Source organism: Strix uralensis, chromosome 16, assembly GCF_047716275.1.
Source record: "Strix uralensis isolate ZFMK-TIS-50842 chromosome 16, bStrUra1, whole genome shotgun sequence".
NCBI lineage: Eukaryota > Metazoa > Chordata > Aves > Strigiformes > Strigidae > Strix > Strix uralensis.
Genome location: NC_133987.1, coordinates 14,508,225 through 14,525,597, shown reverse-complemented (window position 1 = coordinate 14,525,597; position 17,373 = coordinate 14,508,225). Strand labels below are relative to the sequence as shown.

The window sequence follows — 17,373 nt, the reverse complement described above, 5'->3', positions numbered from 1 at the left end:
GATCTCACTGAAGAGAAATCCTGCTAACATAGCTGAAAAAGGAGACCTGCTCTCAAAAATAGGGATGGGGATTATAATAAAGATCAAAGGTGTTTTTTGAAATTCAGGTAAGAAAAATGTATAGAAGAAATGGAACTCGTAAGATGAATAAATAGTAAGTCTTGTCTCTAAGAAGGAAAAAGAACTTGTGTCTTGAATCATCAAGCCAGTCATTTGACCAGTTGGGATCCAAATCACAATGAAGATCTTTTCTTTGCGTCATTAACGCCTCTTTTAATTTGGAAGAATGCTTTATGAATTTTACCTGCCTTTATTACATATGTTGCTTTTTTAAAACAACAGCACTAGCAGGAGCTCTGGACAAAAACCAGTAAGTTATCTCAAATATGGCTATAGAAATAAATTTTGAGTAATTGTGGCACTGATTTTTTTTCCCAAAGCACATACCAAAAATGGCACTAAACCCAGCATTATACATATTTGGTTCCTATACCTTCAAGAGCTGTAACTGTTTATAGGACAGAAATTATACGTAATTTGAAATTATTACAGAAAAAACAGACTATATTAAGGTTTCCTCTATTTTTATAGAACATACCAGATCCTTCTAAAACCAATTTGGGAGAACATGTTTTTAAGCATTTTCCTGAGTCAGGCCCTATATTCCGTTTCTACAAATCTTTCCATGAAATTGTTTGAACAATTGGCTACAATCCTACTAACTTTAAAACCAAAAGGCAAGACTAACTGGCCCTTTCAGTTCTTCTAACTGGGTCCAGTGATAGATTAAATGATCCCAACAAACTTGAAGAAATTTAACTCTTGACTATTACTGGTAAAACATCTCCTACTGTATCCATGACAAGCCCAATCCCTGATCCCATAGCACTACAGGGGGCAAAAGAGTATTCAGAGAAGGCAGGAGCTCTACTTTTAAGATTTGAGATTTCTTTGCAATTCAAAAGATACTCTTTGGGGCCATATATCCTCAGTGTGAGAGATTATTTATGGACAGCTACTATTGCTTTTTGTAATGATGCTGAAATTACCTTACTGCACTTGAAAAGCGGCTCCGATCTGACCAAAGAGAAAGCCTCATGTATTCAGCACCACCTGATTAACAACCCGTGAAAGCGTTCTGTGCATAGAAAAGGAATTAGCACGTGCAGGGATACCTTGCCTATAAACATAATCCATTGCTCTTCTTAATTGATTAAGAATCTCTTTTTCCCTGTTAAAAGGAAGGGTACTATATAGAGAGGGACTCAGTTACATAAAAAATATGGACAGGTTCTGATATACATCTGTAGGGCAACTTGGCCACATTTACTACCAATTTATGCAGAGTAAACTTATACTGTACAGAAATTGTTAATTGAGACCTAACATACCAGCATTCACTTTCAATTTGTAGGCATATTTTCTGAAAAAAAAAAAGCTACTAATGTTTCTGTACATACTACTGTCAAAGTTATTTCCTAGCCCACAGTTCAAGAGCATATACTTTTGATTAAGAGTACACAAAATTTCAGTTAACAAGCAAAACTGCTTCAGATTGCAGAAGCATCAAAACACATCTGGGAAAATATTTTTAATCTGAAATTAATGTCTCCCAAAATATTTTATGAAATTCCTTTTGGCTAAGAATTTGCCAAGTTTCTGCCCAAACAAAATGCTAATATCAAAGTACAAATCTCTAAAAATGAGAATACATAAGGAAATCTTACAGACTCTCAACAGATATTAGAAGATGATGTTAAGCTGTAAAACTAAAAAGCAGAGTCTGACATACCATATTTTATGTTACGCTGTTTTACAGTTTTTCATTACAACCCAAGTTCATTCCAACTTGCAGTTCAAATTGTTTCACACAATTGCTGGTCTTTCATATACACTGTTAGTATGTAACAGATGGCAAAATACTGATATTCTTCATTATTAATGGTACAGCTCGCTTAAGATGTTTCAAATATTTTCCATGAGCTGTTGGAAATGGTATGATTGCCATGGTTACCTGCCATGATTTAGGGACACATAAAATACTTTTATATTCTGGGTTTGGCGCTGTTTCAATCAACATAAAATTCACTGACTCTGACGTTCTAGCCATTATTTATCATTTAACTAACCTCCTATTGTTAGTGCTGGGGGAAAAAACAAAACAAAACCAAACAACAGAACAGCTCAGGGCTCAATCCAACTCAAAATAAAAGGAAACACGGCTTTAGGACTTTAATGATACCACACAATGGATCCCATCCCAAGCGAAGCTGACAAGAGTACTATTCAAAGATGAACCTGCAAATGCAGAAATAAACTCAGGTTATTCTAGTTTAGCCTAATATTTTTCACCATCCTGGTCAACTGCTCTTCGCAAAATTATCATACCAGTTTTTGTCTATTTACAAGAAATCAAAATCGTTGATCTCAAAAATGAAGCTGGAAATCAGAAGCTGAAATGGGAGCTAATTAAGCATTCAATCACTGAGTCACTCTCACTGTTTTGTGAGTAAAAAATAGTTAGATAGCAAGTATTAATTTTTACAGGCTAATTGACACCTTTGCAAAGGTCACAATAAAACACGACTTGAATACACCTGTCCTTCAATAACTACTGCATCATGAAACAGTTTTACAGAGGCACAGTTTCCAATACTAAATATACCAAATACTACCATATTATACAAAAAAAAAAATCTCAAAATTATTGAAACTAGATAAACTTAAAATTTCCATCCTACTTGTATTGCCAGTTTCTGTATGGCAGAATCAGGCTAGCATTATACAACAAAACAAGGGTATACAATACATCAAATTGCTATTTTTCTGATCCCACTGTGAGATTTTTTTACATTTACTGTTCAGTGGAACAAACAGGAATTTAAAAGGCTCAGATATGAAGAAGAAATCAAGGAACTGTCAGTTTTGAAAAGAAATGTATCTTTCATTAAATAGAGATTTATTACATAATTGTAATTATTACTCTGTGTTTCTCTACTAAAATAGTTGATGCATTTCCATCTCCAACTATAGATTCATTTCAATGATACCAGAAAGTAATGCTTTCAGATAAAGTAATCTGAAAAAGACACTGTTGCAAACCCATCCAGCAGCAGTCATGCTAAGGGTGAGCTACAGTCCTGTCAATACCCTCAGTCTAGTAAAAAATTATGTTGACAATTGCAACATTTTCATTAGCATTTCTGATTTTTTGAGACTTGAGGCATCTCCTGCAGTACTATGCAGAGCTGCTCAGCACACCCTGACTGTTCAGCAAGGAAATGGTTGCTCGGCAGCTGTGCCAGCCTTCTCAGGTCATCAGAGGAGCTGCAAGCTCAGTCTATGCCTCACAAATATGGTTTTTACTCAAATGTTAATTTTTGAAAAAAGTCCAACTTCTATTTTGAGTAAGAGGGTAGTTCATATATCACAGCATTATAGCTACTAAGGTTTATAGTCATACTAAGGTTGTCCATGCTTTCTTAGAATAAAATGTTGCTGTATAGCATCTTCTAAGCAAGTCCAGAGCACAAGCTTGTTAACAGATACGTAAAAGTGTGCAGTCCCCAGTCCTTATCAAAACAACAGACAATCCCATTTTGATAAATTCTTCCCCTGTGTAATAAATCTCAGTCAAACTAAGTCTTATAACTCTCTAAATCAGCTCAGGCATTTACAGCATCCTGGAACCAAGTATGTTTCTTAAGACATTTTCAAGCTATCAATATTGTCCATCCAAAAGGCTAAACTTTCTCAAAACTCTCTCTGCGAAAAGTGTTAAAAATTAATAAATTTATCAACAGAAAAAAGAAATTGATAATAAAACCAAAACTGATCTCTTTTTAGTGTTGTGTTTAATGTCACTGTTAAAAAAGAACTCAATTGGTAACGTTATGCTAACAAAATCCAGTGTCATCTAAATACTTTGTTATTTAAAGAGGTAAATGCCAGCCATGTGTCAATTTGTCAACTGGTAAGGAATCAACTGTTCATTAAAAAGCATCAGTAGAAAACTGCAGCCTATAGCAAGACCCCTAGAGCTCATCTTTTGCTCAGCTATTGAACAGGGAAATTCTATTTCTGTTTTCTCCTCACACCAAGTATTATCAGTCCACTCTATATTTTTATTCAGGAGATTCTGGAAACTACAACAGTTCATGAAATTGAGATCCATTTTTTCACTAGTCTATATTATGGTAATAACTATCAACAATATTAGTTAAAATATGTCTCAGTTCAGTGCTTCCCCCTATACTGAAGTTCTCTTTCTTAATTTTTTTCTTTTATCAGGTTTGAAAATGCCCTGAAGAACAAGACAGATTATAAATTTAAAACAACAAAAAACAACCCCAAAACCCTTTAGAAACGTGGTACCTACGATCTTACAGTGATACCTTCCCTTAAAAATAAAATAATAATAAATAAATAAAATAAAAACCACAGCAAAGAGCCAAACACACAAATAGGTTAACGAAAAACTATAATTTCTCTTCTACTCTCTCAGCAAATGAAAAAAATTGCTTTCAAAATTCCCCGAAGTTCAGTAACAACTATTTCTCTACCACATTTCAGTAAATATTTTCCCTTTCCAGTAAAAACCCTCAAGTAAAACCTATGCCACATCTCTCTTGTTGGGTGGTTCCAAGAAGTCATGAGCGGGGACACTAGGAGAATAAGGATGGGTGCAGACTGCCATAGAGCTGCTGAAAGACGATGGCTACAGGGAGCCACGCAACGGCCCAGATACCACTCCCTTGGCTAACCTCTCCCCTCATAGATCTGGCTAGGATTATAGCAGTCTTGCTTAGTCTGCTGATAACCAGCAACATCTAAGACATCTAAAGGAAATCTGCAAGAAGGCTGCTAGCTTCTAGCTACTGTCTACACCTGTGGGCTAACAGTATCCAAACATATTTATTTGAAATGTTTTAACTCTAGAAGTAAAAGTGTGATTTGGAAAAAAAAAAAAACACAAACAAAAAAACAACCCAAACCCACCAAAATCAGAAAAATTCATTAATACAGCAGTTTACATTCCAACTGCTAAAACAGTAGCAGGATACAAGGTGGTCCTTGAACTTCACTCCCACTCAAAAGTCTAGATGCTTCTTTAATAGAAATTTTATTTATATAAACTCTGATAGGATGGTTCTGTTTTCTAAAATTCAAACTGAATGAATGAGGAATATTGATATCAAGTGCCTGTTATTTATAGTGCCTTCATGTGAAGATATTTTACATGGTACAATGGAGAAAGAACAGATTTTTCATGCAGGAAGTGTCTCCAGCATTTCACACGATCTGAGGTATTCAATATTTAGTTTTCTCCACTTTTTAAAAAACTAACACTGAATACGCTTAGTACTATCAATCACCCAAAAAGGTGTACATCAAATAAGATTAGAATTTGCCAATATTTATAAAACAATACATTGGGGGGGGAGGTGGTGGGGGAGGGTGTAAAATCAAGCATATTGATGGAGTGGGGGAGGGTGTAAAATCAAGCATATTGATACGTACAGAAAGACAGAAAAATGTGGGTAAAATTTCAAATTCAGAGGAAGGAGGTTTTAGTTTTATTTCTGTAATCAGGTGTCCCTGCTAAGATGTCTCTGAAGGGAAATGTATTAATCCAAGTAACTTGGTAATTCAGCATCACTAACACAGTAAGAAATAAATTTAGGAAATTATTTTTATATTTTCATTTTATACCAGGAGGCTACTAGAATACCTAAATGACGCATGAGTTGTTATAAAACTGAAATATTTTTATCTAGCAGTTGTCCAAGCAGCATGTAAATTACATTACTTTCTTTTTTTTCCACCATAATATCATGATGTAAAGCAACACCATCTGAACTGTTTCTATGGGCTCTATCTTCAATAATTTTTTAGAATAAATTGCTTCTCTTAACTATAGGATTACAAGACAGCAAAAATAAAAACAACTTGACAGGCAAAATTTTGTTTTGTAGACCCCCAAATAGTCTGTGTTCCTTCTTCCTAAACTTCAACAGCAATTAACAGCAATTTTTTGTGACTTGAAAAGAAAAATACTCAATTCACTCTTTTCATGAAATGTTACACTTGAGCACCAAATGAACACATTAATTCAGTGAGACATTCTGAAAGAGATGGAGAAGTATGAGTTGGCAAACTGTTTACCTTTTAAATTAAATCACTGAAAATGAAATAGACTACTCTGCACTGTGCTAGCTTTAACCTTCATGCTGAGTTTCAGGTAACCCAGACATTTCCTACCACAGAACTTGAAGATGAAGTGTTTGCTATAAAGTATTTGTCACATAAAAGCCAACCATTTCCTACTGACTTATTTCTCTTCTCTTAGATAGTGATATGACAAAAAAATGGAAAATGAAGAAGAACTGAATGCTCTTTTCTAAGTGCTGTATACATAAAACATCAATTGCAGTCTTTTCCGGTAGAAAAACCAGAGGGTTTGGATTCAAAATCTGAAATACTCTGTAGTCCCCCTTAGTGTGCAGGTGACAGTGTCAGAAAAGAGGTGTGCTGTGACTAGAAATCTTAATAATTATGCCAAGTGTGAAATTATTTTTATTTCTACCTGTGTGGTACTTCAATTAAGTTACCTATTTGAAAACTAGATTGTATTAATTTAATCTCAATGGCTATTTAAAGCTCACACTTCTTTGAGAATTGAACTTTCCAATTATGAGTAACATCATGACTTTAGAGGACATAGTTTTTTTTATGGCTTTAGAATGCCATAAAAACAGTGTTATAGAATTAACACATATGGCTATACATATAAAATTAATTTGAGCCCCCTTCCTGATTTGAACACAATACAAACAGATCCCTTCCTTTTATTTTTAACCATAGTACAGCACAAGCATGTCTGCCAAATTTATATTAGCTACAGTTTTTCCTAAAACTCACAAGGCAAAATAGTATATGAAAATAACTCAATAAACAAGTCAAGTCCACTAAGAGGGTTGAAAATTAAAAACTACTCACTTTGAAAATTAAGCATAATATAGCGGCTATATTTAAGGAGCTATATTACATCACCCAAAAATCAAATTAAGCAAGCATTAATGAAAGCAATCTTTAACTTCAAATTTTTAATATATAACTTAAGGATTTATATTTGCAAAGCTTTTCTCCTTTAATAAATGTGTTCCAATTCTGAAACATCTGAGAGTCATAATTCTCTACTAATTCTACTTGAAGACATTGGATATCAAAGCTTAGTACTAAGAAATATTACTTAGCCCACTGCCCCAAAGGCATTAGCTAGAAGTTTTGCTTTCTTCTCTGCTTTCTAAGTCACAGCTCCCTATGACAGTATGACTTTGACAAACTAATCTGATGAAGGACAGTTTCTATGAGCTACTAAACCCCATAAAGTACAAAAGCACATATATCTGCACTTCTGATTTCAATGCAAGGCAAACACGTACTTATATTTTAGGATGTCTTGAAGTGCTTTTCTGAATCAGGACACAAAAACACCCAACCCTAAAACGAAATTACTTCCTTCCCTATGATTCTTTCGGAATCATCCTCTTTCAAGCACTCCATATTTCTTCTGTTATTGTCTATATACAAGTTAAACAGGAATTGTTACACTTAGGTATTTTAAAATACGTATTTCAAACACTGCCAGTACATTAACTACTACAACCACATTTGCTATCATGGCAATAAAATGTACATTGAACATACACATGCACCTTGTGAATTAATTCCTTTAAACCATGAACATGATTTTCTATGTCAGCCTAGAATTACTAGTACTGCTTTTAGTAATGTGATGGTACGGGGTATTTAATGGAATAGTAGTGAATCTGGAAGAAGTATGAACACAGGCCCTTCTCCAGATCTGAAAGATGCAGGAAGTTTCATTCCTTTTTTCTCTCAGTCCTGAATGCTCATCTGTGAGTCAACAGTATCTCACAGTTTCACTGGATCACAATAGCAAAATACATACTGCGTCAATGTATATATGCAAATTATGTAATGTATTATGTATTGTAGTGAGCATAGGACAATAAGCACTGAATTTTGAACTCATATTCTGTGTTGTAAATGTGACAGATTATGGTAAACACACAGGTCTTTTCTTCAGGAGGCAGAAATAGCTCTATTGAACATGTCAATAACCTTGAAAGAAAATTATGTAGTATCATGCCCTCTGAAAAACACCAGCAAAACAAGTGGGGGTTTTTTCCCCCAAACAGCTATCTCCTCAAATCATTCATCTCTCTCCTCAGCCCAAACCAGTAGCAGCTACCCTCCCTCTTTCCCACAGAAAAATACATCCACAAGTTAATAAGAAATCTCAAACACCAGAACTGTATCTTAGATACTTGCACACATACAAGAACTTCATGCCACAGAAACAGTAGAAAACAAGTGAAAAAGAGGAAGCAGAGGATCCAGTACTGGAATCTTCACGGAAATGCATTGGTCTGACGACCTCTGTCCCTAACCCAGAAATGTTCCCCTCAGGGAAACTTCAAGGCCAGCTTACCACTCAACCATGAACTCTGATACATAATACAGGACAGCACTGCTTTCTTGACCTATGCATGATGAAAAGCCTTGCAGCCTTTTCCCTTGCTTCTTTCTGCCAAACTTGAGGGGTGGGCTTCCTTAAAAAAACCTTATTCCTCTCATGCTCCTCCTCCTCTTATCCCTTTCCAGGAGAAGTTCAGTACCTCCATTATTTGGTCTAAAAAGCAGCTTTAAAAGGGTACTTGTCTCTGAATATATACAGAGTGATTGTCTAAGTCCTGCTGCCCCAAAATGGCAGATCAACTTTTTACAGTAAGGAAATACCTAACAGGGGTTACACATCTTCACATTGCATAATGTGAAACCCTTAAAAGCAAAAATATGAAAATTCAAACTCTAATTTGCATGGCTTCAAATCACTTCACATATATACATAGACAAACACAGAGCACCATACAACACTTTACTTTATAAACTCTTAAAAAACAATAAATATTATAAGCATAATACACAAGCTATATTCTGTTTTCTTTTATTCGCAATAAAATCTTTTCCTTCTATGTATTTTAATCCTAAAATAGTTATCCTGCAGACTGTCTTAAACTCTTCACTATCTTCAGCAACAGGCAAACAGACCAGACATGGATTAAAAAGCAGCTATGCTAGCAGGAAAAAAAAAAAAAAAAAAGCCATCTGCACTGCTAGTGCAAAGGCAGGATTTTCACTGACATAAATGGGAAAAAGATAAAGTCCCTAGTGAATAGAACTTGCAGAATTACAAGATATATTCCAGAAGCCAACTTCATATATAACCTAAATGCTGTCTTTGGTGTTGTCATATGCATACACATATGTATATATGTACATACAGATAGATACCTTTTAAGATACATACACATAACATTTACAAACTTTTAAAATATTTACATACACAAAATAATCTACAATTTAGTTTAGTCACTGATAGATGAGAGGGACATTTACTTTCTTGAACTAACATTTGGGCATGAAACAAGCTATGACAGGAGAAGCAACTCACAGATTTCAGTTGCATGGGATACAAATGATGAATGATGTTGCTCTCAACATTTTCTTCTAGACAGAAAACTCATTTTAGATTTCTGTATTGTTCCTCCTATGCAGTTGAGGAGTCATGGCAAAGTCACTCTCTTCTAATCTCAGAAAAGTGCTGTGTATTCTTTCCATATGGGGTATCCGATGTTTTAAAGGAAAGCAAAGGGTATCATGGAGTCAAGTCAGCACTCAGTGGAAAGCTACCTTATATTCAATCTCTAGACACTTAGACAATCACTGAGTTCAAGTCTTCAGTGGAAGTAAAGAACCATTTCTATTTTGATATGTCCTCTATTGGGACAATGCCCTTGCAAGAGCATACTTAATTAGATGTCCTCTGTAACTCAGTTACTAAACCCCACTCTAAATGTTATAATCTGCCCAATGCAGAAGTAGCAACTGCCATTTTAAAGACACTGCAATACTCAAAAAATTAGAATAATAGGTCCAGTAAATACTCACATATTATTACTTAACCATTAGTCTGAGTTACTAGTCAAGTAAGTCTGAGTCTGAGTCAAGAAGTGAGACATGAACACAGCACCAACAAAAGCTAAATATAAGGGCTCATCTTAAATGAAAAAAATTAAGCTATATTTCTATGCAAAAGCATACAGGGATCCCTTTGCAAACAAGTATTATGATCGTATGAACTTAGAGTGTGCTGGCTCACAGAAGCAAACCAGTCCTTTTGACATTAGGAACCTTGGCTCACAGAAGCAAACTAGTCCTTTTGACATTAGGAACCTGACAGGAAGGCAGTAGTTACAAAGACTTAAACTGTGATAATGAAAGTATGAATTCAAAAGATCCAAAGTACCTGAAGGCTAGCTAAAAGGCAAAAATCTATTTCATGCAAGAAAACCATAGTTTGAAATTACAAGTCTAGATATGCATCTACATATAAAGTACTTAGCAAACCACAAACTGGGCTGATACATGGGGAGCATGTTTTAAAATTACAAAATCAAACAGCTCAAGTGTTAAAAATACAGTTCACATTTTTAAGTTTTAAATAAAATTATCTGCAGTTTAAAAAAGAAGTACAAAATATATGATGAGTATATGACATTTATACATGCAAAAAAAAAAAGAGAATGAATAAATTTCCTGTCCTCACTCAAACAAAACACAGATAAACTGAAGGAAGAACACTAATTCTTGCAAGGACCACTTATAAAGACTTTGACAACTATTTGCTACGAGCACTGAAAGATCATTAGTAGAAAATATACATCATGGGGATAGTATATATGAAACTTAATACATGGAGTCTTGCAAGCATTATTGTTGTATTTTCCTTCAGTAATTAAATTATCTGTTCTGACTTGATTCAAAGCAACATTTACAAAACAAATTATCCTTTTCATCGCTTTATATTAGTTCTAACTTACTATATTCAAATGTTTAAATTGATACACTGAAAATAAGGTTACCAACCTGAAAGGCAAATACAGACCCTTCTTTGTAATTTAAAAAAGCTTACTTGGCCAAAGCAGCATTCTTTCCTCTTCTTTGTTCATTTTCTACTAATTGGCTTTCTGTATATTAAATTTATGTTTCCTCAAGCTTTAAAGCCAGTTTCTAGTCCTACATACACAATTTGTTGAAAGATCATGAACGTGAACTGTTAAGATAAATTGTCCCAACTGAAGGAAAATAAGTGAAAGGCAAAAATACATTAAAAATATAATAATTAGAATTAATATAGATATTAGATTCTTAATCTATTGTTTTACAATTGTCAAGTATTTTCAGATTCACTACTACTTAATGACAATATATATGCAATAATAAATATTTGATTTCCTCACTTTTTAAAATCCTCATTCAGCTGAAATTCTGCTTTCATTTTGCATTTTCCCCTGTGTCAAATTCTACAACTTTGTATTTGAACCTGATCTCCCTGATTTCTATTGCAGTAAGCAGGAAAATTATGCACAAAAATGGATAGTTCTCATTAGTGTTTTTTTCTACATTACTCTCCTCTAGTCAACTTCCCTCCTCAGAGCTCCAATATTTTGCATAGCAAACCAGTGGATGGTATTTTGTGACTCTGCAGTAGTGGTTCTAGGTCATTCTGTAGAACATGGTGTCCTCTTGTGGTCTTGGAGGTTCCCTCAATCTGAGAGATATAACTGAACACCAAATTTAGTGCTGATATCAAGGGCGGTATCAATGACAGTAAAACCCTCTTTCAACGCCACTAACATTTGGAATAAGCATATCACCTTCACTAGCCTCACAGTATTGAAGATATGCAATGAATAACATCATTCAGGTACAGTCCTGAAAGGATATAAAAGCACATAACACCATTTTCCAAAGGCTGTAAAACAGACATTTTTAGCCATTTGAACATGGAGGACTACGTTTTACCAACATGTTATTTGGGCATCTGATAACACTGAGGATTTGTTAAGGATATGAAAACCATAGATTGACGTAAACTGCATAGAGACACTTTTCTTAGCAGAATTTAGCTGCTGAAAATGCTCTTTAGGTGCTGATTTATGATTGTACTGATTAATCTAGAAATGGGAAGACAGCTGCAATTCTATTAAAAACAGTATAACTAGTATCAGAGAGAAAAAAATTCTGTTGAAATCTAACAGCATATCTAAAAGGGAACATGCTTTGGTAGTCATTAAAGTTAAAAAAGCAGTACTGAAAAAAGCAGTATTGATAATATCTCTTCTAATGCTTATTACCAAACATTTGCATGTGTAACATCCTGCACAAATCCCTTATCCTAAACTGGAGTTCTACTGAATTCCAAGACAGACATTTCCACATGAATTAATTAATTTTACACTGAATTTTTAAACCTTTCATTACTTTAACTTGCTCTGTCATGGAAAGGACAGCCATCTCAAGGCCATTAACCCATCTCAGTCAGTCACATAGTGCAATGTGTTCCAAGAGGCTCCTATTTCTGCTGGATCTATAGGGTAATTGTTCCTGAAGCATGATCCACCATACTGCACAAAACCATGCACTATTCCTAAATGCAATACACACCATGACATGGTACAGAAAATAGCACCACTTGAAGGAACAAAAATTTGCCTACACTCTCTGCTGTGGAAATAAGCTCTTGTGTGATAAACAGAGGTAAGCTCTTGCAAAGCTGATGTGAAAGCACCACTTTGCAACTTGCAAGATATTTACAGCAGGTAGCCAGAAGTATAATCACTCATCAACCCAATTATACAACTGGTTTATGTCTCATCATAGGAGTCTTTCAGGAGTGTAATGGATGGCACCCATTTCTCACTGTAAAGAAAAGATACTTCCCTGAGATCTGATATGACAAAAAGTGATTGTGGGTTTAGGCATGATTAAGGTAGAATTTTGGCCCAAAGCTAAAGCACTGAAAGAATAAGTGAGACAAATTTTCTAATGAGTTGCTCTACTAATAATTTTGTATGCATCAATTGTGCAACTGAAGTTGTAATTCAATTAGTATTTAAAGCAATAAAGGATGAAAGACTATCAAAAAAAAGCTTAAAAAGAAGGCTTTTGTAATTTATCAAAGTGGCTGATACATCACTTCAAAAAAGGAGAATTGGTTGTGTAACAAAGAAGAAACTACATTGTTTCTATTCCAAAACTATCCAGTGAAAATGAAATGAAAAATGCACAAACTTCTAATATACGAAAAAAAGCAGAAAAGCTCTCACAAGTACTTTCATTTACTTGGTTAGCAGGCAATGAACAACTAACTACATTAAGTCTGGACTTTATGCCAAGCAAACAGACCTACAGATTTTATTGATAAACTCCATGTATATTTATATCACCACCACTTATTCCAGATTATGTGCATTACTACTCATTTCATACACCAATCACTATGATTGGTTGTTCTTCAATATTTGCTACAAGAGCTCAGTGATACTAAGGCAAAAAAAAAAAAAAAAATCCCATATAAAAGCTAACAAATTTGATTAACATTAGGAATGTGCTTTTTTAAGTGCCCAGTGGTTTAGTATAGACATTTTTAGTCATAAAAATGATTTAACTCTCAAATATTTTACTTGTGATAGTTAAATAAATTTTTCAGATCATTCCTACACTGGAAGGAAACATAAATCTGATTACTTCTCAATCCTTACTGGATTTGTGATGTATATTCCAATGTGTATTTAAACTCTTGAACATTTTAAAGTTTTGGTAATTAAGGATTAAACTACATGATACTACATATTTACTACTTACATACTACAATATTTACTGTATTTATTGCAAAATCCCTATATAATAGGAAAACGCAGAAATTCCCATTTTAAAATGGCAGAGCTAAGAGACAAAGACACAGATTATGGGAATTAAGCACCCAAATGCCATTAAAAAGCTGGTTCAAGAATTTACAACAGTTGGTGAACAGCACAGGAAATTTAAGGAATTTAGACTGATACTTTTTAAAATGTACAGAACTATTTAATGAATTACTGACTAGTGTTAATTGCTGGCATTTATCAAAAAGAATGGAGTAAAGATTACAGTTTACACATACAGCTGTTCAGTACATTTTTTGAGATTTTGTGCATTTGTCTATTGTGTATGTCATTAATATTTCATTTAATAAAAACAGTTTTCAGTGAGTGGAAAAATAAATGCATTAACTACATTATCAATGAATCTGCAGCTGACCAGAGCAAAGTTTGTACAAAAATAGCAGGTACTGTCTAGCAGGTGTAAAAAATATTTATGACAGCCACCTATTTTTTTGTGTGTATGGATAGGAAAGGTTTTTTTCCTAACTCTTACTGATACTATCAGTTCTTTTAAGTACCTTGTTTCCAATGGCCTTTTTTGGTGGAAAGTTAAAAGTCCTCACTTGCTGGTATTTATTCTGTAATTTATGATGCAAGCTTCTGAACTCCGCGTATCTTCGATAAACATTCCATTCATCATCCTTTATCCTAATATAAACCTGCAAAATACAGACACAGAAAGAAATAATTTAAAGATAAACCATTGAACTAATATAACCCCTTTACTCTTTAAAGCTTCACAGCTTAACACCTTCACATTCATGATGCAATGGTACCAGAAGTTCCAGGATCACTTATCCACAGATATATCTCTGCCTGCACGTTTGCTATTTCTGTTGTACAGGTCATTAATCTTATTCTCTCCCTTCTTCCCTCTCCTTCTCTTTTTATTATACTAATCAAGACAAACATAGCTTGCACATTTTAACATGACTCTGGGGCAACCGTAGTAGCATTTTTTGTTACCATGGTTTCCAGTATATTCTACTAGCCAGTGACCAAAGGAAGAAGTAATTTAATACCACTATAAAATTGACTTCTATGTACTCAATACAGTTTTTCAACTTTGTAAATTAGTTTTGTAGCATCAGAATTGCAAAACATAATTTTATCCAAAGTATGAAACCTAATTTACTTTCTAAAAAAAGTTACATTGAAAACTAAACTAGAAATTTTATTGTTTGGAAAATAAACACAGCTCATTCTTTCTGCTTGTATAGGACATTAAGTATAATTTAACACAGCTGTAGTTTTTATGATTCTGTTTGTTTGTCACTCAATTATTTCATGAGCATATTACCAATTACATGCTAAATATTCACATTCTCTAGGAAAATTTCATGCAGAAGTAAAATACGCTTACAGAAAGCTTGAGATTTCATTCATTACTAGGGAATAGCCTTTCCCCTACAGAAATGAACCCACAGTTTAAAAGAATGCTGAAATAACACAAGTCAGAAACTATAAACCAAGCATCAGATCTCAAGATCCAGAGTGATCTTTTCCTTAGCTTCTTCTGTAGAATCTGTAGCTCTTTCATTCTCATGTGTGTTAATATCAGCATTTTGCACCACAAATTAAGCCGGAACACTAGTGATGACACTGCACTGCCTTGGTTCTCTAACAAAAACCAGTAATTTAGTAAGTTGTAAGGCAAGTATACATTCCCAAGATTCATGTTTTAGCTTCCCTACAGGGGGCAGGGATGACAAAAATTATTTTTAAACAAGTTATTTAATATGGAAATACTCATTTAACTAGTCAGTTATCTTTGCACTTGTGATTTGGTGAATCATGCAGTTGAATATTACCTGTTAAGCTATAACCCATAGTTAAATAATTAAGGAATCCAGTACACTGTAACTAAAATTTTTACAGACTGCAAAAGCATAGATTAATTTCTTAGATAAAACCGTTAAAGAATTTCTTCCTGTTCTTCTGTGTACATAGATATTGATTTCTTTTAGACAGTAAGAAATGAAAATGCAACATTTGGAGCCCTTTGCCATGTTGAATTTATTGACAATCATATAATAGAGTATGAAAGGCATATTAAAGTTCATTATGTAGTACACATTTAAAGCTTTATTATCTCAACAGGGAGTACTATTCACAAGCCAAGGTATTTCAAGACACTTAATGCAAATACAGTTGGGAAATCAAAGAAACTAAATCCTAAATATAAAACTGCTTGGATAAACATATTCTAGTCTAGTCATATAAGGCATATAGTTATCTTCATTTAAATCAAGTATAGATCATACAACTTAAGCACAGGAACAACAGGGAACAATTATCTTTGTAGACAAAATTTTTAAATAATACCAAATCAAGCAACTTGAGATACACGTTTTGAAATGTCTTAAAAGTAATTAGGACTATTCCCATCATCTTCAATGCATCCACAATTTCATTTGCGATCTTTTAACAGAAAATCAATGAAATCTGTAGCTGACAAATACACTTTTGTGTACGTTTGTCCCAAATGATCATGCTGCACCCTAGAGTGACACTACTTTCTACTACTGAAAATACTGTAATATATGACATATAATTACAGAACAGTATTTTAAGACCATATTATAGAAAGTTGAAAGGGCTACTCTTAGGCTTATTCTCTGATCAATTTAAAAATCAATTCCAAATGGTTACATTTCCTTTCAAATGCCCACGTTTTCCTGAAATCATCCACTTCCTAACCTAATTAAGTAATTTTCAGGGTAAGGAAAACGTACAAACCAAATCAGAATCACCACTAGAAGGCTTATTTGACTGTAGATAAAAGATTTTACTTTAATATTCTCTTGCATATAAAATAGTTAATTAAGTAGCTTTTTCTTATAATTTAGGAGCACTTTCCAATCAGGTCTCCTGTGTAAAGATTGATTAGTAACCATTTTGTAGCTGTGATCTACAGCAGCTGAAAGAAAACTTTCAGTTAATAAGTATATATCATGAATTAGCCTGTTATCTTCTCATCACAAACATGTTTGAAGTCAAAGATTTGAAGAGAAATAGCAAAACCAGTAATAATTTAATATTTTGTTTTTCAGCCAACTACCCAATAACTTAATATTACTGAAATTCCAAAAAACTTCTGAGAACAAATTTGAAAGCACTAGTTTAACGAACATATACTGAAATACATAAACCCTACTCCCATGGTACTGGCTTTTGAGTCAAAAGTTTCTTTAATAGGTTAAGGAATCTTTAAGCAGTTCTGAATCAATAATGCTGTTAACAAATCCTGGTGACAGACTAGTAACTATTGACACAGTTCTTCACTACTTATGTATAAAAAGCCTGAGGAGAAGAAAGGACAAAGGCCAAAAATCTAATTTGCTCCAGTTCCAGTGTGTTTTCACAGATCAAATGCCTATAATCAACACTCATTCTTCAGGTCTGCAGAAGTCTAAAGTAGGTGCTCTCCTTTTTGGATGCAAAATATAGATTGGTATATTCAGGATTCACTTTTTGGTTCTCTCTCAAGCACCACAGGTAGAAAGAGACACTGAAT

General features: G+C 33.9%; 1 protein-coding gene across 15 annotated transcripts in view; it reads right to left on the bottom strand.

Annotated features, from left to right (window-relative positions):
* Positions 1-17,373, bottom strand: part of SNX29 (sorting nexin 29) — a 146,658-nt gene that overhangs the window by 52,813 nt on the left and 76,472 nt on the right. For 11 of the 15 annotated variants that reach the window (XR_012631213.1, XR_012631214.1, XM_074886483.1 and 8 more), the window contains one exon: positions 14,375-14,515. Coding sequence is in view for 12 of the 15 variants with exons in the window: in XM_074886483.1 (XP_074742584.1) it covers positions 14,375-14,515 (141 nt within the window). In the remaining 3 variants the exon portion in view is untranslated. The other 4 variants (XM_074886486.1, XM_074886487.1, XM_074886488.1 and 1 more) reach the window with 4 other exon arrangements.